Source organism: Leguminivora glycinivorella, chromosome 25 (assembly GCF_023078275.1).
Source record: "Leguminivora glycinivorella isolate SPB_JAAS2020 chromosome 25, LegGlyc_1.1, whole genome shotgun sequence".
NCBI classification, from domain to species: domain Eukaryota; kingdom Metazoa; phylum Arthropoda; class Insecta; order Lepidoptera; family Tortricidae; genus Leguminivora; species Leguminivora glycinivorella.
In genome coordinates this window covers 1,710,140-1,737,077 of record NC_062995.1, presented here as the reverse complement: position 1 = coordinate 1,737,077, position 26,938 = coordinate 1,710,140, and the positions used below count along the sequence as shown (strand labels likewise).

Genomic DNA, 26,938 nt, shown 5'->3' with positions numbered 1-26,938 from the left:
TTTTCACGTGTATCGTACGTTTTTCAGTACAGATGGCGATCCGAAGTTTCGATCTGAAATGAAATGAATCACTTCTCGCACTAGTGCGTAAAAAAGTCACCATCTGTTCTGAAATAGTACATTACGATACTAGTGCGAAAAAAAGGAAGTTCGAAACGAGTGACGATGGGGGTGTTTTAAATCGACACGAGTTACGAATTTCCTCTTCGCACGTGTATCGTACGACGTTTTTCAGTACAGATAGCACTCCGAAGTTTCAACCTGGCATATAATGAACCACTTCTCGCACTAGTGCGTAAAAAAAACACCATCTGTACTAAAAAATATAATATTGATCTGAAAGATAATCAACCTTATAGCAGAATAGATTTACCCAGGTTTGAAGTTAAGCGACACGTTTTTTTATTGATTTTTTATATCGACTAGGACTAAGTTAAATTGTATCGTTCGATTTCAGGTCGTGAAACAGCGCCATCTAGTTTAGCCTTGGCCGTGTCCTAATGTGCTATTTTGTAAAGTGGAGTAATAATATGATTGGTCTGTTTTCAGGTTGGATACGTATAGAGCGGCGAACAGTCTTCTCCGCATGGCTCTAGATGGAAAGATCTGCCTTTGGCTTAGACCGCCCGGATTCACTGCTAACAAAGGTATAAGATGATGATGTTGATGAAAGGTATAAGGGATAATGGTATAAAGCTAGGAACACACTACGCGGACGTCCGTCGTGAATCGACCGCGGACGGGAATCTGGACAATGACATTACACTTAACCGTGCAAACTATCGGTCGACGGACGCGGACGTGGCCTTGAGCGCACGGACGTCCGATCGAAATCTGGCTCTCTGGATGTTTTGTTCCGTGCACACTGATAGGTCGCGGTCGCGGTCGTTTTACGACGGACGTCCGCGTAGTATGTTCCAGGGACCGGACAACCCCTTCCGCGCTACAAGCCTTTCATTGGGAATCCCTAACGTAAGGACGACCCAATCGAGAGACTCTCCCTTTCGAACTGCAAGCCCATTCATTTGACTAGCCCTTACAAAAAACTTAGCAAAACAATAAAGCTAGCCCTGTGCATTGGCTTACCGCTATCCGATACGGCTTGCAAGCCTTTAATAAGGGTTACCCTTATTTTAAGCGCTATTTATAAGGCTTTCCCTTTTGTTGAAGCGTAGTCGAGCCTTGCGTGAAAGAGACAGGATTATGAATCTAAGCTAGTGTAAGAGGCGGAAGGAAAATGCGCTGTTGCCACTCCGCACTATGCGCCCCATTTTTAATTTTGCAACGAAACATGTTTTCGTTGGATAGAAGTAGAACACGGCTAGAAATTATTTTTAATGAACTGGGAGACAAGGGACTGATGGATCGCCTGATGGTAAATGATCATCGTCGCCCATAGATCAGTATGTATGTTCGTACGTATGAATGTATGTAGGTATGTATGAATGTATGTAGGTATGTATGTATGAATATAAATATATAAATATGTAAATATGTATGTATGCATGTAAATATACATGTATATTTACATGCATACAGTGTTGGCCGAAAATCAATACAATTAACCATTATCATTACACATTGAAAACGTTAATTGCCAACATAAAAATAAGCCGTTTTCGTCATCCAACTCGCCTTGATGAGTTAATTGGGTGAGCAGTTCCTAAGATAGAGCTGATGCTGAACCCTGGCTTTTCCCAGGGGAACGCGGGCTTGGTTTAACATAGGCAAGCGCTGTTTTCGTCATCGGACTTGTTTTGATGAGTACTTGAGTGAGCAGTAACCAAGGTAGAGCTGATGCTGAACCCTGGCTATTTCTAGGGGAACTCGGGTTTCGTGCAACATAGGCAAACGCTGTTTTCGTCATCGGACTTGTATTGATGAGTACTTGAGTGAGCAGTAACCAAGGTAGAGCTGATGCTGAACCCTGGCTTTTCCCAGGGGAACGCGGGTTTGGAGTAACATAGGCAAGCGCTGTTTTCGTCATCGGACTTGTCTTGATGAGTACTTGTGTGAGCAGTAACCAAGGTAGAGCTGATGCTGAACCCTGGCTATTCCTAAGGGAACTCGGGTTTCGTGCAACATAGGCAAACGCTGTTTTCGTCATCGGACTTGTATTGATGAGTACTTGAGTGAGCAGTAACCAAGGTAGAGCTGATGCTGAACCCTGACTTTTCCCAGGGGAACGCGGGTTTGGAGTAACATAGGCAAGCGCTGTTTTCGTCATCGGACTTCTCTTGATGAGTACTTGTGTGAGCAGTAACCAAGGTAGAGCTGATCCTGAACCCTGGCTATTCCTTGGGGAACGCGGGTTTGGAGTAACATAGGCAAGCGCTGTTTTCGTCATCGGACTTGTTTTGGTGAGTACTTGAGTGAGGAGTAACCAGGGCAGAGCTGATGCTGAACCCTGGCTATTCCTAGGGGAACTCGGGTTTCGTGCAACATAGGCAAACGCTGTTTTCGTCATCGGACTTGTCTTGATGAGTACTTGAGTGAGCAGTAACCAAGGTAGAGCTGATGCTGAACCCTGGCTTTTCCCAGGGGAACGCGGGTTTGGAGTAACATAGGCAAGCGCTGTTTTCGTCATCGGACTTGTCTTGATGAGTACTTGAGTGAGCAGTAACCAAAGTAGAGAGCTGATGCTGAACCCTGGCTTTTCCTAGGGGAACGCGGGTTTGGAGTAACATAGGCAAGCGCTGTTTTCGTCATCGGACTTGTCTTGATGAGTACTTGAGTGAGCAGTAACCAAAGTAGAGAGCTGATGCTGAACCCTGGCTTTTCCCAGGGGAACGCGGGTTTGGAGTAACATAGGCAAGCGCTGTTTTCGTCATCGGACTTGTCTTGATGAGTACTTGTGTGAGCAGTAACCAAGGTAGAGCTGATGCTGAACCCTGGCTATTCCTAAGGGAACGCGGGTTTGGTGTAACATAGGCAAACGCTGTTTTCGTCATCGTGAAATATCTGAGACTCGTCTTTATGACTGGTACTTGGTTGAGTTGAGTAGTACCATAGAATCTGTCAAACTATTTCTGTTGATTGTTGTGAATTCTATGAAGATCGTTTGAAACAGAAATACTTTTCTGGTGGAAATCAAGCATACAGCGCGTCTGATAGTAAGTAGTTACCGTAGTCTATGGACGCTTGGAACTCCAGTATTCTCTTTATTCCCTGTGTTACTATTAGTGAAATCGACTGTACTTAATTTTGATATTCAAATGGATATACATACGTATTTTTTTAGACACAAATAAAGTGTTTCATGTATGGCAAATTAATAAATGTGTTCTAACTACTTGATGTTAATATTCACTTCTGGTAAGATTTTTGTTCAATTAATATTATGTTTTTATGCCTAACTTGAGATTGCATGAAATATTTCTATATTATAATGTACCGAAACCAGAGTTGCCCTAGATACCGCCAGGGCTCAGCTACAGCGCTGTCTTGCGCTACTGCGCACCCAAGTCCTCGTCAAGACATGTCCGATGACGCAAACAGCGTTTGCCTATGTTACACCAAACCCGAGTTCCCCTAGGTACAGCTAGGTTTCAGCATCAGCTCTATCTTGGGTACAGCTCACCCAAATACTCATTAAGACAAGTCCGATGACGAAAACAGCGTTTGCCTGTGTTACACTAAACCCGAGTTCCCCTAGGTGCAAACAGAGTTCAGCATCAGCTGGACTTTGGGTACTGGCTACTGCTCACTCGAGTACTCAAGACAAGTCCGATGACCAAAATAGCGTTTGCCTGTGTTGTGTTACACTAAACCCGAGTTCAACTAGGTGCAGCCAGAGTTCAGCATCAGCTGGACTTTGGGTACTGCTCACTCGAGTACTCATCAAGACAAGTCCGATGACGAAAACAGCGTTTGCCTGTGTTACACTAAACCCGAGTTCCTCTAGATGCAGCCAGGGTTCAGCATCAGCTGGACTTCGGGTACTGCTCACTTGAGTACTCATCAAGACAAGTCCGATAACGAAAACAGCGTTTGCCTGTGTTACACTAAACCCGAGTTCCCTTAGGTGCAGCCAGAGATCAGCATCAGCTGGACTTTGGGTACTGCTTGCTCGAGTACTCATCAAGACAAGTCCGATGACGAAAACAGCGTTTGCCTGGGTTACACTAAACCCGAGTTCCCTAGCTGCAGCCAGGGTTTAGCATCAGCTGGATTTCGGGTACTGCTCACTCGAGTACTCATCAAGACAAGTCCGATGACGAAAACAGCGTTTGCCTGTGTAACACTAAACCCGAGTTCCCCTAGGTGCAGCCAGGGTTCAGCAACAGCTGGACCTCGGGTACTGCTCACTCGAGTACTCATCAAGACAAGTCCGATGACGAAAACAGCGTTTGCCTGTGTTACACTAAACCCGAGTTCTCCTAGATGCAGCCAGGGTTCAGCATCAGCTGGACTTCGGGTACTGCTCACTCGAGTACTCATCAAGACAAGTCCGATGACGAAAACAGCGTTTGCCTGTGTTACACTAAACCCGAGTTCCCATAGGTGCAGCCAGAGTTCAGCATCAGCTGGATTTCGGGTACTGCTCACTCGAGTACTCATCAAGACAAGTCCGATGACGAAAACAGCGTTTGCCTGTGTAACACTAAACCCGAGTTCCCCTAGGTGCAGCCAGGGTTCAGCATCAGCTGGACTTCGGGTACTGCTCACTCGAGTACTCATCAAGACAAGTCCGATGACGAAAACAGCGTTTGCCTGTGTTACACTAAACCCGAGTTCTCCTAGATGCAGCCAGGGTTCAGCATCAGCTGGACTTCGGGTACTGCTCACTCGAGTACTCATCAAGACAAGTCCGATGACGAAAACAGCGTTTGCCTGTGTTACACTAAACCTGAGTTCCCATAGGTGCAGCCAGAGTTCAGCATCAGCTGGACTTTGGGTACTGCTCGCTCGAGTACTCATCAAGACAAGTCCGATGACGAAAACAGCGTTTGCCTGTGTTACACTAAACCCGAGTTCCTCTAGATGCAGCCAGGGTTCAGCATCAGCTGGACTTCGGGTACTGCTCACTTGAGTACTCATCAAGACAAGTCCGATAACGAAAACAGCGTTTGCCTGTGTTACACTAAACCCGAGTTCCCTTAGGTGCAGCCAGAGATCAGCATCAGCTGGACTTTGGGTACTGCTTGCTCGAGTACTCATCAAGACAAGTCCGATGACGAAAACAGCGTTTGCCTGGGTTACACTAAACCCGAGTTCCCCTAGCTGCAGCCAGGGTTTAGCATCAGCTGGATTTCGGGTACTGCTCACTCGAGTACTCATCAAGACAAGTCCGATGACGAAAACAGCGTTTGCCTGTGTAACACTAAACCCGAGTTCCCCTAGGTGCAGCCAGGGTTCAGCAACAGCTGGACCTCGGGTACTGCTCACTCGAGTACTCATCAAGACAAGTCCGATGACGAAAACAGCGTTTGCCTGTGTAACACTAAACCCGAGTTCCCCTAGGTGCAGCCAGGGTTCAGCATCAGCTGGACTTCGGGTACTGCTCACTCGAGTACTCATCAAGACAAGTCCGATGACGAAAACAGCGTTTGCCTGTGTAACACTAAACCCGAGTTCCCCTAGGTGCAGCCAGGGTTCAGCAACAGCTGGACCTCGGGTACTGCTCACTCGAGTACTCATCAAGACAAGTCCGATGACGAAAACAGCGTTTGCCTGTGTTACACTAAACCCGAGTTCTCCTAGATGCAGCCAGGGTTCAGCATCAGCTGGACTTCGGGTACTGCTCACTCGAGTACTCATCAAGACAAGTCCGATGACGAAAACAGCGTTTGCCTGTGTTACACTAAACCCGAGTTCCCATAGGTGCAGCCAGAGTTCAGCATCAGCTGGATTTCGGGTACTGCTCACTCGAGTACTCATCAAGACAAGTCCGATGACGAAAACAGCGTTTGCCTGTGTAACACTAAACCCGAGTTCCCCTAGGTGCAGCCAGGGTTCAGCATCAGCTGGACTTCGGGTACTGCTCACTCGAGTACTCATCAAGACAAGTCCGATGACGAAAACAGCGTTTGCCTGTGTTACACTAAACCCGAGTTCTCCTAGATGCAGCCAGGGTTCAGCATCAGCTGGACTTCGGGTACTGCTCACTCGAGTACTCATCAAGACAAGTCCGATGACGAAAACAGCGTTTGCCTGTGTTACACTAAACCTGAGTTCCCATAGGTGCAGCCAGAGTTCAGCATCAGCTGGACTTTGGGTACTGCTCGCTCGAGTACTCATCAAGACAAGTCCGATGACGAAAACAGCGTTTGCCTGGGTTACACTAAACCCGAGTTCCCCTAGCTGCAGCCAGGGTTTAGCATCAGCTGGATTTCGGGTACTGCTCACTCGAGTACTCATCAAAACAAGTCCGATGACGAAAACAGCGTTTGCCTGTGTAACACTAAACCCGAGTTCCCCTAGGTGCAGCCAGGGTTCAGCATCAACTGCACTTCGGGTACTGCTCACTCGAGTACTCATCAAGACAAGTCCGATGACGAAAACAGCGTTTGCCTGTGTTACACTAAACCCTAGGTGCAGCCAGGGTTCAGCATCAGCTAGACTTCGGGTACTCATCAAGACAAGTCCGATAAAAAAAACCGGCCAAGAGCGTGTCGGGCTACGGTCAGAACCTATCAAGTTCAAAACAATTTTCCTAGAAAGTCGTTATAAAGTTCTAGTTTTGTGATTTTTTTCATATTTTTTAAACTTATGGTTCAAAAGTTAGAGGGGGGACGCACTTTTTTTTCCTTTAGGAGCGATTATTTCCGAAAATATCAATATTATCAAAAAACAATCTTAGTAAACCCTTATTCATTTTTAAATACCTATCCAACAATATATCACACGTTGTGGTTGGAATGAAAAAAAAAATCAGCCCCCACTTTACATGGGGGGTACCCTAATAAAACATTTTTGCCATTTTTTATTTTTGAACTTTGTTGGCGTGATTGATTTGATATACATATTGGGACCAAATTTCAGCTTTCTAGTGCTAACGGTTACTGAGATTATCCGCTGACGGACGGACGGACAGACAGACATGGCGAAACTATAAGGGTTCCTAGTTAACTACGGAACCCTAAAAAGCAGCGTTTGCCTGTGTTACACCCGAGCAAAGCAGGAGCCTATCATAACTATAAGTATTTGGTATTGAAAATTGAACCTTATTTTATCTACAGCCGTTTCCATTAAACAGAAACGCGCAAATATCACACACAGTGCCGCCATAGGTAACGATCGTATGTTATTTCGTTCGGAGTAATGTGTGCTTTATGAGCGAGGTACAGGATTTAAACTCGCACGATATGATCTATAAGGGAAAGCAAATAAAACCCAATATAAGGCTCACCCTTATGGCGTTAGGCTGAGCCGATGATAAGGGTTTTGAAAGGGTATTGGGCTATTTTAGGTAAGCGCTTTCGTTAGGGCTTTAAAAGCAAAATGAAAGGGTATCGCGTCAAAAGGGTAGGGTAAGTTAAGCCTAACGAAATACCCATACAAAACCCCGTATAAGGGATAGCGGGCCGGTCCCTGGTATGTTCCTAGCTTAACCCACAGATGTCATCTAAACCATAGATCAAGCAAACGTATCTGGGCATTTTCAGAACTTGGGACCCCCCAATAGGCTACTTGACCCTTTTTCAAAGTATGTCTTATATTATTAATTACTGTCTAATTAAACGAAAAAAAAATAGTACCATATTTTATTACGACTTAAAAACCCGCAAAAAAATTATTTAAAGTTTACTTTTACGTGATCATCAGGCAAAAACAACATCAGCCATATTAATCTATAGAATATCTATGACATGACGTCAGTATATTTAGAAAAAATATTTCACATTGTCACACCCGTCAACGACTATGAATTTTAATACAATAGAGGTTGCTTCTATGGAGATCAGATTACTACCTCTAATTTCCATAGTTGATCTGAATTATGTGACGTCACTACATTGGCCAGCACCGTTTTCGGAGTCCATAATTTAAAAAAAACATACACACATCTTTAATTAAAAATACGCAGTCATCACGCACTTTTAATCCCCGCAAGCTATAAATATTGATTTCTTACGTCAAATACTACAGAAAACAATAACTTGATGTGCTAAATTCGATACGACTCTATTAGTGAAATTTGTTAACAGAAATTAACTCAGAGTCAGTTTTGTGACGCCCTATTTTAGTGACGTCGCGCTCTCACTCCCATACAAATAGACAAAGTACGCTAGCGTCAAGGTCATTGGGCGTTGTCAGCGTCTTAAACAACAAGTTTGCCCCCATGCAAAACAAATCGTCACTACTTTTAAAACAACTTGTATCTTCGTCTGTCAATGAAAAGAAAATTGTAGTAAGCATGTATGGAATGCATATAGACTTACTGCGTTTTAACTTTGAGGAGCAGCGTGAGATACGAGATTTTTTAAAAGTAGTGACGAAATATCCTTGTTTAATTTCATAAATGCATTACTTTTTTTCCCCAGAGTCGTTTGAAACCGCCGACGAGCTAAAATACGTGAAATGGGTGCAACAACTCACATCGGAATCAGTACAGCCGGCTACAAGCGAATCGTCAGAAGAGACAGACACACAGACGGACGCGGATGACAGCGACAGTAGCGGGGTGGAAGACATCGCTATTGCTAATAAGTTCGCCGCTTTGGGCAACGATATGTAGATTTTTATAATAGGGTCCTTGACCTTGATCAGGCGAAAAAAAAAGAAACAGAAAATGAAATATTTATTTTTCAAGTAGGCATATTATAATGCGCATATGGACATCAAATAAAGCTACGCCGGCTCTAACCCTACGCCTCAGCCTCGAGAAGATTTCAGTCCCCCAGTTGGGAGGGGGGTATCCACTATGGGACCGGCAAGAAACTCGGCGGGCAACTTCTTTTCAAAACATCACAGTAATGATCTTTAGATTATCTGTGCATCAGGTCATTCTACTCGAAAACAACATTTTCTGACTTTAACTATGAAGGCATAAAGTTCAATATGTCAGTTATTGTTTTGACATTCAGTAAGGTTTGAATTCGATGACGTCACTTCATCGCTGACAGCGTTTTCGGTGTCAAAAAAAAAAAAATTCACACATCTTTAATCGAAAATACGTAGTCATCATACACTTTTAACATCCAAAATCTATAAATATTGTTTATTGATGTCAAACACTACAGAAAACAATCATTTATTGTGCCAAATTCGATGCGAGTCTAGTAGCTTATTATTATGTACTTTAAGTACATTTAGGTGATTTTCTGAAGATTTAAATAAATGAAGTTATTAACTTAAAGTTCGCATTTATTGTTATACGATAGTTCTCATTGTTTATTTTGTTTCATGGCTAAAGCCTGACTAGTAATATATGACTACGCGCCATCTTGCGGAATTTCATTACAACTATTTTCTTCATACTATACTAACCTGTCACCGCATACATCAGAACAGCGCCCTCTTAGGGTTGCAAAAAAAAACGGTTTTTGTCTGGCTTGAAAAAAAACAGTTTTTTTTCTGGAGTATGTCTTTTTTCTAAAGTACTAAATTTAAAATTTGCTAAGTAAACTGTCAAACAAGTCTGTCAGTAAATAAGAACAAAGAAAACTGTAGGTATCCTTTTCTCTAGCACCCTAAAGAAAAGGATGCATATAGTTTTCTTTGTTCTTATTTACTGACAGACTTGTTTGACAGAGTATAATTAATACTTTTATACGGTTTTTCGGACTTTATGTTTACTATTACACGAATTTCATTTAATAATTTTAATTTCTGGTTTTAACAAACTAACATTTACGAAATCTGTAGTTAGCAGTTGTCGCTATTTACTGTTGGCAACACCACGGCCTCTACCCTGCATTGGGGATTCCCCAATAAACGTTTGTATACTGAATGTTTATCGAATTGAAATGTACGTTATTGTTATTGAAACGTTACAAATCACGAAAACCATTATAGTCGTCTTATTTGTTCATCTAAAAAAAAAAACATATTTAGAAAAAAAAAACAGTGATGCTCGGTTTTTTCATGTTTTTTTCACAATTCTGAAAAAAAAAATTGTTTTTTTTTCTGTTGCAACCCTACGCCCTCTTAACAATTGTCATATATTTCTGGTCAGGCTTTACATAAGTAATATGTGAATGACAATATACAGTATGTAAACTAACGAAAACCATTTTACTGTAACCCGTAAATGTCCAGGTGATACTGAGAAACTTTTACTATGGGATCAATCCGAAATCACGAAAATATCTTCTGACAGTTTCATAGGTAGTTTTATTTTATAGTAAGTATTTCCTATGGGAGAGTAAATTTTTATTTCGCGTTTTGGGTGTTGGTCCCATAGTAAAAGTTTCTCAATATCACCTGGACATTTACGGGTTACAGTAAATGGTTTTCGTTAGTTTACATACTGTATATATTTGACTAGTCTTGTTATAATCAGTAATTTTTGTCCATTAATTTATAAGTATTCTAAGTCAATTCTGACTGATTGCGCTATGGTTGCTGTATTTATTACGAATAAACTATTTTATTTAAAATAAATTGTTTTAATTTTAATCCTAACATAACATACAATCACGCCTGTATCCCATGAAGGGGTAGGCAGAGCACGTGAAACTACTCAAGTTTCAGTGCCACTCTTGGAAAATAAGGGGTTGAAAGAAAACGAATTTGTGACAGTGCAGTTACAGGTTGCCAGCCTCTGGCCTAAGAACTGCTAGAAATATCATACTATCGACAAACCTCGGACACTGGCGATCAAATATATGAAAGAGGCGCGTTCCTAGCACATATTCTAAGCTCGTGTAGGTGAACGTGTACTATGCTTGTATGAGTTAGATGTGACAGGTCGACTGTTCGCGATTTTGATTGGCGGTAACTGTGAGGTAACCGAGAGGGGGTGGGCGGCGCTTTCAGCGGGGAGTGGGAGTGGCCATACTGTAAGATAGTCGTTATTATACTGTGCTATCGAGGTTACGCTCTACTTTTAAACTGGCTATCAGTTATCAGGGTACATACCCAAATCTTTTTCGTAGCTATTTATCTCTATCGCTTTTGCGTATTGGCGCGACAGAGCCAGACCGCATTTCTGTCGACGTCTGGCGTTGACTATTGCCATTCGGCTACGCCGGTAGGCTTTACAGATGTAGTTCGAATAGCTTTTCCTTCGTATCTTTCCGGAAACGTTCGTATTTGTCATGCTAAGACACTGTCTACTGTCTAAGTGACATCTAGCGACAATCACGCGTCAAATAGCGTAAATTATCAGTACTGCTACTTGTCAATAGATGTCGCGACGAACGAAAAGTCTAATGCTCACCAATTTTTAGCTAATATTACAATAGTATTAATCAGTATTCTGTTTTCAATTCCTTCTGCTTGTAATATAAGTTGTAAATTGTTGTAATATTACATTTTTGGCAGACACGACACGACACAGTTGCCACCTAGTATCGAGTAGTGGTACTGATAATTCACGCTACTTGACGCGTGATTGTCGCTAGATGTCACTTAACTATGCCTATGCAAATAACCCGCATTTACTGATGTATGGAGTTGCAACTCTTCCCTTATTTATTCCTCTATGCCAGCGGTTCTCAAACTTATTTTCCCATGGAACCCTTTTAGAAAGCAAACATATCTGACGGAACCCTCAAATTAAATAAAAAATTGCAATCTTTATTTCAATAAGTACATAATCATAATAGTAAAATCTAATTATAAGATTCTAATGTGAGGTATTTACATACATGAAATTGTTTTTTTTTAACACTTGGTGAATATTTGGTGTTATTTATTTTTTTCATTTTCATTTATTTACGAGTATTTAAATCAAGCAACATGGCTCATACAATGAGTGACAAAATAACTAAGTACCTATTTTATTTTATTTTATAGCCTATATTGTTTCGCACTGCTGGGCAAAGGCCTCCCCTGTTTTCCGCCACTCGTCACGGCTCTGTGCATGCTCCCGCCAATCGCCACAAAATGAGTCCAGGTCTTTCCGCCATCTCATAAGTACCTATACAATTTAGAAATTAAAATAAACATCAAATAACGCACATTAACAATAAAGCATTAATTAAATTATAGGAAACATGTCAAAAATTATAAAAAATAAGTACTTAATAATAAAATAAAATAACCTCACGCCGCTCTCCTTGGCGAAAGAGAACTGGCGCAAACCTGTGGTACTAAGTACTGCGGACCGCAAGGCGGTATGGGAGAGCAAGCAGCTACACGGGCGGTTCTACAAGGCCCTCACGGGACCCGATGTAGACCTGCTCGCATCGGTGAACTGGTTACGATTCGGGGACCTCTTCGGAGAAACCGAGGGTTTTGCCTGTGCAATTGCGGACGAAGTTATGATGACGAACAACTACCGGAAATATATCCTGAAGGACGGTACGGTTGACATTTGTCGGGCATGCCGCCGTCCCGGAGAGTCACTCAGGCATATCATTTCCGGTTGTTCTCATCTTGCTAACGGCGAGTACCTGCACAGACATAATCTCGTAGCCAGGATTATTCACCAGCAACTTGCTCTTCAATACGGCCTTGTGGACCGCGAAGTACCGTACTACAAGTACTTGCCTGCGCCAGTTCTTGAAAATGGTCGTGCCACGCTCTATTGGGATCGATCTATTATCACTGACAGGACTATTGTAGCCAATAAGCCTGACATTGTGATAATAGATCGACCGCAACGCCGGGCCGTGCTCGTTGACATCACCATCCCCCATGATGAGAATCTCGTGAAAGCCGAGAAGGACAAGTCCAGTAAGTACCTAGACTTGGCTCACGAGATAACCGCCATGTGGGATGTTGATTCAACGATCATTGTTCCGATAGTCGTTTCAGCGAACGGTCTCATAGCGAAGAGTCTCGACCAACATCTTAAGAGACTCTCGCTAGGTGGCTGGATCAAGGGCCAGATGCAGAAGGCGGTGATCTTGGACGCGGCGCGGATAGTCCGACGGTTCCTCTCTCTGCAGCCCTAACCACCGGCAGCTTGGGCCCTGCCCCGCTGCTGGCGGCACGCTAGGTTAGGTTTTTTATAATGTGTTTATATGTTTTTTTATATTGTTTTGTATGTGTTTTTGTATTTTACTTTTATATTCATATTATAAAAAGCTTAACCTAAGAAGCAAAATAAATAAAGGTTAAAATAAAATAAAATAAAAAAGAAGTTGAAATTAAATATTAGAAGCTACTGGCAATGTCAAAATTAGGTTACATGTCTCTCATAAATTAATTAATTAATTAAATTAATTTTATGCAAGAGTTGAAGTTGCATATCAGGTAACCAAAATTCACACGGAGCCCCCAGAGAGGCTTTGCGGAGCCCTAGGGATCCGCGGAGCACACTTTGAGTATGGCTGCTGTATGCGTCGGTTATCACTTATCAGGCTTCCGAGTTAAAATCCACTATTTCTCCGTCTGTTATCATAAACAGCTGTCAGCGCCAAACGGACCCTTTTCAAAACTTCACGATGCCAATCTGTAAAGGGTTCCGAAGTTCTATCGGTAGGTAGTAACAAGGATGATTTATATAAGATTTACAATCTTCATACTAAGTGTCCATGGGCGGCGGTGATCGCTTACCATCAGGCGACCTGTCTGCTCGTTTGCCTCCTATCCCATAAAAAAAAAATCGTACAGAGGTAGTGCGAAAAGATTTGCCTTCGAATTGTTACGGAAACGTACGAACGTGTCATGCTATTTCAGTCAGTGTCAATACAAGATGTACTGACATCACAGATCAATACAACAAGATGGCCCTTACAGGGCGACTTGCGGTCACCAAGCATACGACAAATCAGGTTTATAAAAGTTTGAACGCGTGCGACACCGATCAGTAGCGCCCAAGTATACGACCCGCTAACAGTGTCCGTGTCCGCTCGGGAAAAAATCTTAAATAATCAATTTTGGTTGCAAACAATGGTCTCTTACAGCATAAAGTGGTGTGGCAAGTCTTCTAACACTTCTACATATAAAAAAGATGGAACAACATTCCACAGTTAAGTCAAATTAATTATTTTGTTGAATATTGTTTATTGTCCGCGGAGTTCATTTATACTGGTCAATATGGTTGTGCTGAGCGGCGCCGAGGCGCGTCCATCCCTCTTTACCGAGTTAACAATGTGATATGCTATCCCTTTCACGTAAACGACTAGGCATGGGGCCATGTTAGTTTATGTCTGTTGCGGGAACTTCGTACTGCCGTTCGTACCATGTGCTACCATTTTATGAAATATAAAAGAAAGCAGATTTGTAATAGTGAATAATTATCTAGAATCTGTAGAGTCTGTAGTGGTATTTAGTTCATTGATTAGTTTAGAATATTTAGTTGGTTATTTAACTTAGTAAACGTAAGTAAAAATGCACAGTTTAGTTATTAGTTACTAGAATGATTTTTATTGAGATGCTATCACAATTATCATCCTCCTTGCGTTATCCCGGCATCGGCATTCGCCACGGCTCATGGGAGCCTGGGGTCCGCTTTGGAAACTACTACCAAGATTTGGCGTAGGCACTAGTTTTATGAAAGCGACTGCCATCTGACCTTCCAACCCGAAGGGTAACTAGGCCTTATTATAATTTAATTATAATATTATAATTTGTTGCAAAACAAATTCACCACAGTACTGGTACCGGTACCATTGTCTATAATAGACATGTCCCATTCCCATCCCTACTGCTAATCATAAAGGCGCGCCATTATTTGAAACGACCAATGGCAGCACCGTGCGCGCCCGCCTCACCCCGCAAGGATTGGTGATTTGCGTCTCGAACAATATCGCTTGCATTTGGCTTCTAGTGGGGTGTTCTGTGACTGACATTGACTGAACTAGCATGACAAATACGAACGCTTCCGAAGGAAACCTTTTTCGCACTATATCGTACCTCAATTTGACACTGATGATGCCTGAAATAGTACATTACTACAGAGGCCGGGACAAAGGGGGTTGCCGGCCGAAGACATATAGACTAGAGAAGGATAGGTCTGAGGCGGGCAACCCCATTTCCCGCCGAGGTATGTATAGTGCTTTTCTCAAACATGGTATGAAATAAATAAAGTCTACTGAAAATAGTAACTTTGGATGGCTGTATCTCCTAAACGGTGCGTCGTAGCGCAAAAATAATCGAATTTTCGTTCCCCTTTGATGCCCCGTATACGCTTATAAAAAAACAAAAAGTTAAAAAAAATTCAAAAAAAACGAAAAAAATTTTTTTTGTATGAAAACGCACCTAAAATCAAATATTGTCTAGGGCCCGTACCAGTTGCAGTCGGCACGTCTATAAAGCCCCTTATAGTTTTTTTTTAATTGGCTAAATACTTGGATGTTATGTCACAATTATCTGTGTTTGGAAATTAAAAAAGAAGACTTTGCCGGCCTTGGCCTGCAAGGTTTGTATGAAATTCCATTATCTATCAATCGTCCTAGCCGCACCTGCAACGTCATACTTCGCTGCCAATTATAAGGCACATAACATCAATATTTCATACCATGTTTGAGAAAAATTTTTTTCAATATGTGTATTGACGTGATATCATGATATTAAAATAAAGAAGCATGTCATTTGTTCTTGTATAGTATTTTTCCCCTCACTAGCTCGGAAACACGTGTTTTGTCCTTCAATACCAGCGGGTAAAAACGCATTTTATCCACTAGAGTGTAAAGTAATTTGACCTTGAATAAAGTCAAATTAACAGCTTTAAAATTGGTAAAAGGGTGAATCTAGTAATAAAGATGATTTACCACCTGTGGAATTACTGGAAGCAGTAATAAACGCATTTTTTGCGTTGTAGATTCCTCGCTCTAGTGAGGGTAGAAGTTTTGTGTTACACTCGGGTGCAAACGGGGTACTTCTCGTGTGTTAAAAAACTCGCAAGGTCAGGATTCTATTCTCGAACCACTCGCTTCGCTCGTGGTTCAACTATAGAATCCTTTCACTTGCTCGTTTTAATTCTACACTCGGCGTTAAAATACAACTTTGCCCCTAGGGATCATCCACATATTACGTCACACCAAATTTCAGGTTTTTGGACCCCCCCCCCCTATGTCACGCTTTTTTGTATCCCTTTAACAGGGCTTGTCACATTTAGTATGACCCCCCCCTCCCCCTTACACTGTGACGTAATATATGGATGACGCCCTACTTGTATAACAAATAACTATTATGCAACAGGCGTTTAAAGGAGGTCAAAAAAGACAAGTGGCGTGGGTAACAATTTGACGGAATCATCGACGAGCCATAATACTTAAAACCGGCCAAGAGCGTGTCGGGCAACGCTCAGTGTAGGGTTCCGTAGTTTTCCGTATTTTTCTCAAAAACTACTGAACCTATCGAGTTCAAAACAATTTTCCTACAAAGTCTTTATAAAGTTCTACTTTTGTGATTTTTTTCATATTTTTTAAACATATGGTTCAAAAGTTAGAGGGGGGGGGACGCACTTTTTTTTCCTTTAGGAGCGATTATTTCCGAAAATATTAATATTATCAAAAAACGATCTTAGTAAACCCTTATTCATTTTTAAATACCTATCCAACAATATATCACACGTTGGGGTTGGAATGAAAAAAAATATCAGCCCCCACTTTACATGTAGGGGGGGTACCCTAATAAAACATTTTTTTCCACTTTTTATTTTTGCACTTTGTTGGCGTGATTGATATACATATTGGTACCAAATTTCAGCTTTCTAGTGCTAACGGTTACTAAGATTATCCGCGGACGGACGGACGGACGGACGGACGGACGGACGGACAGACAGACATGGCGAAACTATAAGGGTTCCTAGTTGACAACGGAACCCTAAAAATTGATTGAAAATTTACGGGCGAACTTTTAATTCCCATAGAAAATAAAAATTTCCCTGCTTTTTTACCAGTTGGTGTGGCGAAATATCAAAACCAACCTTTGCGCTGCACGAGTGTTTGCACACTGGCTGGTTCGAATGCCGTTGTCGATGTTTTTTTTTCAGTTCCTTTGTGAATGTGCGACGAATTTTTAGATTATGATCTTTTGTAAATTGTTTGGATCAATTTATAAATATGGTGTGCTTATTCTGTGTCTGTAGCTCTGTAACTGTTCGATACAAATATTATGTGATTTTATTAAATTATTATGAACTGTGTACAGTGAATGTTTTGAGTGTTTTGTGGCGGACTTTAATGCAATCTTAATACATGGTGTCAAAAGTGCAAATAAGTTATAAGGATATTGAAGAAGATAAATAAATAAATGGTGCGCGTAAAAAATTAACCTTTGTACCGGCGGTCAGGAGGTACCTAAGCCAGTTTCAAACATATTTACTTTATAAAAACGGTCAACCAAATCTTGGCACTAACAAAAGGCTGCAAATTTGAAAAATGTAGGACTCACTGCCTAATAGGTTAAACTTGACTGTAGTTACAAAAATAGTACATTACGATACAACTGCGTAAAAAAGGAAGTTCGAAACGAGTGGCGATAAATTAAAACACGACCGAAGGGAGTTTTTTTTACGCACTAGTGGTTCATTATATGGCAGGTCGAAACTTCGGAGATCCATCTGTACTGAAAAACGTCGTTCGATACACGTCCGAAAAGGGAATTCGTAACTCGTGTCGATTTAAAACACTCCCTTCGGTGCACAAGAGTGCAAAGTAATTCCATACAAATTTTAACTTGATGTCTTGAGCTGGCTGGTAGAAATTACATATAAAAGATGATTTTGAATTATAAATATTGAATAAATTGATAGATTTGATTTAGTTTGATTTTTTATAGTCGGTATTTTGTTCGTGTCGGTGTGGTGAAAAATTTTGTGTTTCATTTATTTATGCCGGTGAGTGTACGAGCCAGGGTTCGAACCCGCGACCTCCAAAAGTCGCACGCTCTTACCGCTAAACCACCAGGGCTTCTTCAAAATTCATTATTTCTTTTATCTAGCAAAATACTCCCTAAATGACAAAAGGTCCCCGGATTTACAAAATCAATCGCGTAGTTAGAGTCTGTTGATTTTCCGGTTCGCGGTCCGCATACTGATCAAGGGAGGAAGAAAAGATTTGGAGAAAAATTACCACTCAATTAGTGTAGCTGAATAGTATATTATATAATGGTAACTTTATGAAGGCTATAAAAATTGAGTACCGCGTTTAAGTAAAACTTTTAGCCTTCATAATGTTACAATTTGTATACTATACTTTTTCTACGACTGCCAAATACAGGGTGGCTCAAAAATACGTTGACAAACGTTTGTATAATTATTTTTCTGTCCTTATACGAATGGTTGTCCAACAAATTAAAATGTGAAACCTTAATAATTTTTGACCAAATAAATCGAATCGCCTTCAAAATGCCCTCCTTTGGCTTTGAAGTACAAACGCAAATGTAAGAAAAAAAAATAACGATATGCCGCTGCACCTCTAGTATGACTTTCGTCTAACTTATTGCACGTTTAGCTTTTTAAATATCCTAATTTTTGTAATCAATAAACGGGCTAGGGTTTCAAGATTGATTACAAACTATAATTTATAGTTTTAAGTGAGGTGAATTTACGTAGGTAGGCTGAAACGTATCGAACGTATGAATTTGAAAAAATCGCCGTTTTACAATTGGTCTACATAGCAAATCTTGCGAAATGGACATGAATGCTGTTGAAATATTCATGGTGAATGTAGAAATATACAATAAATATAGGCTCAAAAAATATTTTCGGTAACTTCAATATTTTGGTTTATTTCAACATTTTACTATTCTTTGTCAACGTAATTTTGGGCCACCCTGTACATACCTATCCGAGAACAATAAAATGGGTTGATTTCCCTGTACGCTTTCTTCGACTTTTCAGGTAACAAATTGTCAGTCACTTTGAGCGCCTTAGCCTTGATTCAGAATTCAGTACATTGTTCATCAGAATCACTCATAATAATTAATAACTTAAGATTTTGCACAATAACGTCGACCGATAATAAACTACAAAACATTGAAATAGTTTCGCCATGGTTTCGCCAAAGTTTACACCAACAAAATTCGCGCCGAACAAGCCATAGACGAGATAAATAGAAAATAAGCCAGTTCTCAATACAATACAATACAATACAATACAATCCTTTATTGATAAAATAAAATTTTACACGTCAGGACGGTACATTGGCATGCTTACTGCTAGATTAAAAATTACAATAATTATTAATAGGCAAGGCTGAGCGAGCGAATTTTATAATTATATGTGTATATTTGGGGTGCCCTCTATTTCGCCTATCATTAATTCGCATAATTTGAATTTGCATAACAGATTTGGCATAACATAATTGTTTATAACATTGAATAAGCATAATATTAAAAATGCATAATTCTTATTTCGCATAACAATGAATCTGCATAATTGAAATTTGCATACTATTATTTCGTATAACTTTAATTATCCTAAAATGAATTGCCATACTTACTAACTGTATGGAGCAAGCGATTTTCAATTCAATTCAAAGCGATTCAATCAGGGGCTGATTTTTCAATTTCGAGCGCTCGATTTTGAATGTTTAATTTTATTCTGTCTCACTTATTAAGCATGAAGAAAATAGGAGTAAGTAAGGTACAGCGGGGCAAATCTCGAGTGGGGGGCAAATATAACTGGTCAATTTCTTCTATGTTTTACAATGACTGCATTATTAAAAAAAACCTGTTTATTTTTAAGAAACATACATGCATTTATGAACTTAACTGCCAATCTTAAATTAAAAGGATTATTTGAGTTAAGGAGTATTTATTTAATTTATACATTACATATTAAGTTTTTTCGTTTTTCATAAGTGTTTTTCAGAAAATAGAGTGTCTATTAGTTATGTAGTAGGCGTGTTTAGTGGATACATGTAATAATGGTATAATGAAAATAGTGTAATAATGAAAAAAATGGATTAGTTACAATTGCCTTTTAGTCTAGATTTGCCCCGCTGTACTTTACTAAAGAAATTGAAAATGGATAGTATTTAAATAACATTATTTCATCGTTCAGATTTTCCCAGATCGCACCTGCCAATACTGATACCCGAGCAAGCGGAAGATTCCAATATGGAATCTTGAGCGTTGCGAGGGTTTCAAGGCACATTAACCTTCGTACGGCACGTTAAACATTGCCACCGAGTTTGAAAACCAAATTTTTCACCACCCCAACACGAACAAAATACTGACTATAAAACATCAAACTAAATCAAATCCATCGATTTCTTCAATATTTATGATTCAAAATCATCATTTATAGGTAAAATTCTATTAGCTAGCTTAAGACATCAAGTTAACATTTGTATGAAATTACTTTGCACTCTTGTGGATAAAATGCAATTTTGCTATCTGTTTTCGAACAGAAAAGTAAGCCGTTACTCGTTAGTGTGGTGAAAATATTATTTTATTGTATGCCATTTAATTAAACATTCTACGAAACAAAGTTATGCGTATTATATTTATACCAATTCATCGTTATAACAATTTACATTATGCGCATTAGCATTATACGAAATATGTTATGCGAAATAATGTTATGCGTATTAAACGTTATGCGTAATAAACGGTATGCCAATTCATATTAGGAGTATTCAGTTATGCGAATTAATATAGACCCGTATATTTGTATGCTTACAGTTTTACTCATTTGATACAGTGTTAGGTCTCGTAATAGGAATCAATTGAATAGTGTGCGTCAGACACCAGTTTAGATTTGAGTTTTTCAAAGAAACATTTATCGCTGGTTGTTGATTTCAATTCGAGCGGGATTTTGTTATATACTTTCGGTCCTACCGTATGCATACACTTCTTAGACTTGGCTAGTCGTGTTTGCAATTACGAAAAATGTGAATGCGTTCAAGAATATTTAAATATGTGTATATATTTTCATCTTGATGATGAAGTAGAAGGAATTGAAAACAGAATACTGATTAATACTATTGTAATATTATTATCTTAAAATTGTTGTGCATTAGACTTTTTGTTCGTCGCGACATCTATTGACAAGTAGCTGTAGAGCAGTACTGATAATTTACACTAGTTGACGCGTGATTGACGCGTGGATGGCGCTAGATGTCACTACAAATAACTTGTATTTACTGATTACAACTTTACAACTCTTCCCGTACATATTCCTCTATGATTCAAGCGCTTAGAAAATCGATACCGCACAAGTCCAGACATAAAGATATCGTAAATTTGCTCAACACAGTGAAGGGTTAGAACCCTGTCCATTTCGGGAGCAATTAGGGACACTTACCGTTGATTAAGTTAACCCTTCGCCCGTCCAGGTAGCTTAATAACGGTTAATGTCCTAATTAAACTGTTTAAGTAAAGCCTAGGATTTGTCTGTCATTCCGTCTGCATAGTATGATGATTTCCAAGACAAAAGGGTCAATAAATAAATAAATATAGGGGGACACACAGATCAACCTAGCCCTGAATTAAAACAAAGCTTGTACTATGGGTGCTAGGCGACGATATACATACTTATATTATATACATAGAAAACGTCCATAACTCAGGAACTAATTCTTTATTCTTTATCCATACTAATATTATAAATAGGAAAGTGTGTGTGTATGTTTGTTTGTCCGTCCTTCACGACAAAACGGAGCAACGAATTGTCGTGATTTTTTAAGTGGAAATAGTTGAAGGGACAGAGAGTGACATAGGCTACTTTTTGTCTCTTTCTCACTCGAGCGAACCCTCGGGTAAAAACTAGTCCTTATATACATAGAAAACCTCCATAACTCAGGAACAAATTGTTTATTCTTTTATTTTTATTATTTTATAATGCCTAGTTATCCTTTGGGTTGGAAGGTTAGATGGCAGTCGCTTTCGTAAAAACTAGTGTCTACACCAAATCTTGAGATTAGTTGTCAAAGCGGACCCCAGGCTCCGATGAGCCGAGGCAAATGCCGGGATAACGCAAGTAGGATGATAACCGGAATTCGAACCCAGGACCGTGGCCTAGCAGGCAGGGTTACCTACTACAGACTATGCGAGACCATTCGTCACCTATACTTAACTCTATTCATAATACCTAGATTTCACTGCCATCTTCCAAAGTCTAGACGTTAAATAATTTAAAAAAACTAAATGTCCAATGGGCGTGCTCTCACCACGCCCCCTCCCACGCCCACCGAACCTCCCATTTCAGTATTACAAGAATATCGACGCCGAGCGGACGTATGCGCGCTGCTTTTGCCCCGAAATTAAAAAAAAGTTGATTTGTTTATGACACTTTCGCGCGTAAATAAATGTCAGATTGACAGTTGTAGTGATGCGGTCGTGTTGGTATTTATTTGGGCGTTTTTTTCGATGAAATTCGATATTTGTTTGTTGTTTGTTTGTAAACAAACGCACGTGGGGGGGTCAATGAACTTTGACTTTGAATGTATGGAAGGAATTATGGAATTGTACACATAGGATTATGCTTGTGTTGACGGTGAAATATAAGTGTAAATAGTAGTGTTATAGTTAGTAACTAGTGCGTGTTTAAAACGAAAAAAAAAGTACACAAAAAGTATAAAGTGGAGTTCTGAAACTGAACTGTGTGTTTAAAAATAAAACTAAAAACTAATATTTAATCTATGAATATTGATTAATTAATAATTACTATTTAAACATTTTTTAACTGAAACGAATAAGTACCTATTACCTACATGTAATATTAAGTACCAAAGTTTATAAACATTTTGGTACCGTCGCTTGTGAAAAAAAGTGTATAAATAATAAAAATAAAAGGTTATAACACAGGTTAACATTCAAAACATTCTTTAACACTTATATTTGGACAAAGTGAATAAATACCAAGAATTCAACCGAAAAATCAAATGTTCGTTTCCATAAAAGTTTTCGAAAAACCATCAAATTGGATGCATTAATGTCCTCAGAGGCCCTTGGGGTCTCTCAAAAACCATCCAAACCAAAAACGCTACTAGTACATCCTTTTAACAACCAAGAGAAACGCACGAAAAACTACTTACTCGAACTGCCAAAGGATTTAAAAAGAAAAACGCCTTTACTGGAAATACCGAAGGACTTTACTAAAAAACCTAAACCGTTTATTGAAAAAACTGACCCTATAGTGACGAAAAAAAGTGAAATTAAAAAAGTCGACTCAAAGACAACTTCTACAGTGATCGACAAAACTGCGTCTAGCCCTATTGTAACGAAAAAAAGTGAAATTAAAAAAGTTGAGTCACCAAAGACAACAATAGTGACGTGCAATACTGACACTGAAACGAATGATATGAGAACCGCGTCCATACAAACGGAGTGTTGTAAATGTTGTTGTAAGCGTGAGCAAGTTGACAAGTGTCAACTGTCAAGTGACAATTGTCAAGCTGTCAAAGTGATATTCGCGCCGGCCATGATGCCTTCGATATTTGGCGCCATGCCGTATATTGTCAGGCCGCCTGTCAAGTGTGAGAAGGTGAGTTTTCAGAAACTTTTTATATACCTACCTAGGTATCTCCTCTTTCATATGCGCTTTAAAAAAACAAAACTTTGTTTCTTAGGCCGATAGTCCACTATCATATGTTTATCATAGAAATATGATCATAGGCAACATGCCATCCTTTTTTTTCACGTTGGAGAAAAAGGGAGGCATAGAGACCTATGATCATATTTCTATGATAAACATATGATGGTGGACTATCGGAATTAGGGCCAGTTGCGTCAACCACAAGTGACAGACACATCATCGTCACGCAGCAGAAATCTATGGAACTTCCCATACAATAAAATTTAACGAACGCTTTAACGGAGACAGACGGTTTGGTGCAACCGGCCCTTAATGTCATCGACAGGCATCGTAACTTTTCCAGCAATATCGGTGCAGAATGGTAGAAATAACCACAAAATACCTAACTGTAATTATACTAAGTAACATAGCTCTTAAAAAGTGCTTACTAACCATAAAACTATGGGTATTTTTTCTGGTCATCGTCATATTTCTTGACAAGCTACGGTATAAGAGCAATTCCCGTTAAGTTTGTACATTTGGATCACGTCTCCGATTTTGATAAAAATTGGTAGGCTGATAGTCCATGATGCTGAGCAAGATCCACTAGGTTTCCCAAAATGTCCTATGTAGTTTGTATGAAACCTTCCTTTTTTGTTACCAGGGGGGGGGGGGGGCGATTTTTGAATCTCGCATACGGGATTTTGTCACTAAAATACCGGTTGAAAACGGTTACTTGCTTATTATTTTCAGTGACAATTTTCTGAATTCGAACGCGTGAGACTCAAAAATCGACCCGCAGATATCTATACATTTTCGGTAACGAAAAAGGAAAGTTTCATACAATCAACCTAGGACATTTTGGGAAACCTAGTGGATCTTGCTCAGCATCATGGACTCTATCAGCCTACCAATTTTTATCAAAATCGGAGACGTGATCCAAATGTACAAACTTAACGGGAATTGCTGATAAAACAAAGAAAACTGCGTGACGTGCTTTGCTTTTAGAAAGTGTTTTTTATTTCCAGCAGCAGTACAGTTTCTCTACTAAAGTTTGCTAAGAAATTGCTATTTTATTTTTGTATGCTGTGACATTAAAATTATGTCATCCCATAAAAAAAAACAGTGCGTGGACCACAGAATTATAATTAAACCAGAATGAGTTGTTAGGCCAAAAAGTGTGTCCACATGAGAGGTTAAAGTTAGGGCTGGTGTCCCTCTCGCACTTATTACTACTATCAAAATCATTTGAATGACGTCATCTCTGTCATCATTTGGGGATACCAGTCAATATTCAAAGTTACTACCAAATCTACTAATACCCAATTAAAGGTTTTTAATAATTGCGCAATTTTTTGGTTTTATGGCTTCATAATAATGACTTACCAATTCGTTACAAGGTATTAATACCCTTGCCTAGATATAATACGAAAATAATTTAAGAAGTTTATAAACTTAGTTATCATACAGGTAAAAATACTACTACTATAGTAATTTTTTAACACTGGTCACACGTGCGAGAGGGACACCAGCCCCAACTTTGACCCTCTCATGTGGACACACTTTTGCTAGTCTGTCAAGAACGCCTTTATGCGCAGGTGATAAGGTTCAATTTAGTATGGCAAAAAAAGTGTGAGCTCAGTCCCTATTGTAGGTCGATGGCGTGGACTCCTTCCACGCGGAAGAAGTGACACTTCCTAACATAACCTCAAAAACATTTTGTCAAGTGACCATCATGTGTTTGCGTTCAGTTACGTCCATCTTTTTACTGTTTTAAATATTTTATATTGCTATTTGCTCAAATCATTGAAAAACAAACTCATTTTGCACTCGATCTAAATATAAAACACACACATTCCAACCAACCATTCCACCATTCAAAACCATTCTGGGCATTCTGTTCCGTCACTGACTGAGTGAATAAGTGAATAAATGGAATGAGTGAGTCGCGTCGAGTCAGAATGTTACGCGCTGAGTGAGCGGCATTCCACGCAAAGTAACAATGATTGAGTGTTACGCGCTGTCAGTTGGAAGTCGCAGTGGAAGTTTCACTTCAAAAACAATAGATATTTGTTTTACAAGGGGGCTTAACCCTTAAATTTATTTATTTATTTTATTTATTCCAAGAAAAAAATTCACAGCATTACAGCTTATACTTATAGGCCAATGCGCTGTAAAATTGGTAGACGGTGATGTATACACCGTGTTTCACTTAACACTAAAAACCTGAAAACCGTTTGTTCAGAATCGAGAGTAGAATCGATTGAGCTATATCTTGATGGGGGTAATATTTTTATTTAAATTAGTATGATTAGTTATTTTTTACGTGCCTATTCTATTGTATTCGTAATACAACATTGTGTATATCGCATTGCTAGAGGTTGTTTACCTTTTTCAGTATTTAGGGGTATTAATACTGGCTGGTTACTTGGGCGATTATTTTTTCCGCTACGAGTTTGACGTTGTTTGTCAGTTTAATCTTAATGTTTATCATAAAAGTCATAACAAACTGAACTCGTACCTAATTACAACCTTGTCATTCTGAATATTGGGTTTAAATTTGCTTACTGCGATTACCTGTCCATCAATTTGAAGTTTACTGTGACAAAGCTTTAAAGTGACAAATGACATCTTAGCTGCCTATTGGTAAACCTTATGTCGTTGCAGTAACGTACACAAATAAATAGTTTCATAATTTATGATGGTAGTTAGCAATTATTTTATTGAGTGTAGAGCTAAAAGTCAAGTAGAGCTGTACAGAAATCTAAAAATTCAATTTAAAAAAAAAGTAACCATGAGATTAAAAGATGAATACTCTAGATGAGTTTAAAAAAATAAAAATCTGTTGGGGTGTCTGAGGTTTTGAGTGATACCGGAAACACGTTGTATATATGCATCATATATTTGATGGCCTGTGGCTCAATATGTAGCTATCCAAAATCACATTTATAGCTATTAAATCACATTTATTCAGTATTTATTATTATTTAATAAATAATTAAATAATATAATGATTTACTATTTATTATTTAAGGATAAAGATGAAATGGCGGAAAAGTGTGAAAAAACAGGATGATGGCGATTTTTAGTAGGTATGTGATTTAGGATGATTTTTTCGGAGTTAGTAATAATTAGTTTATGTTTAAACATTTTATCATGGGGGTTTCACAAATAGTGTACCTTTCTAATAGTAGTAAAACTTTACAAATAAAACTTACCAATAATTATGTATTTATATAAATAAGTTTTGGCCTATTTCTAACACTGATTTAATATTAAAATCGGTATTAAATATAATTTTTAATTATTTTTCCCAGAGTCAGAAAGCCGTTGTCTATCACATATATTAATATCTCATTAAAATAAAAAAATCATGCATTTAAGGGTTAAATATTTTATTCTTAGAGCGTGCAAAAGCGGTTTACACTTACTTAAATGCAAATAACAGATGAATTACTCCTTCATTCTGAC

At 39.2% G+C, this 26,938-nt stretch overlaps 1 protein-coding gene across 3 annotated transcripts in view; it reads left to right on the top strand.

Annotated features, from left to right (window-relative positions):
- The window catches only part of LOC125239057 (guanine nucleotide-binding protein-like 1), a 29,665-nt gene extending 20,874 nt beyond the window's left edge, over positions 1–8,791 (top strand). For all 3 annotated transcript variants that reach the window (XM_048146515.1, XM_048146516.1, XM_048146514.1), the window contains 2 exons: positions 550–647; positions 8,487–8,791. In XM_048146515.1, coding sequence (XP_048002472.1) covers positions 550–647; positions 8,487–8,680 — 292 coding nt within the window. In that variant the 3' untranslated portion in view covers positions 8,681–8,791. The remainder of the gene's footprint in view (positions 1–549; positions 648–8,486) is intronic.
- Positions 8,792–26,938: the final 18,147 nt, after the last annotated feature.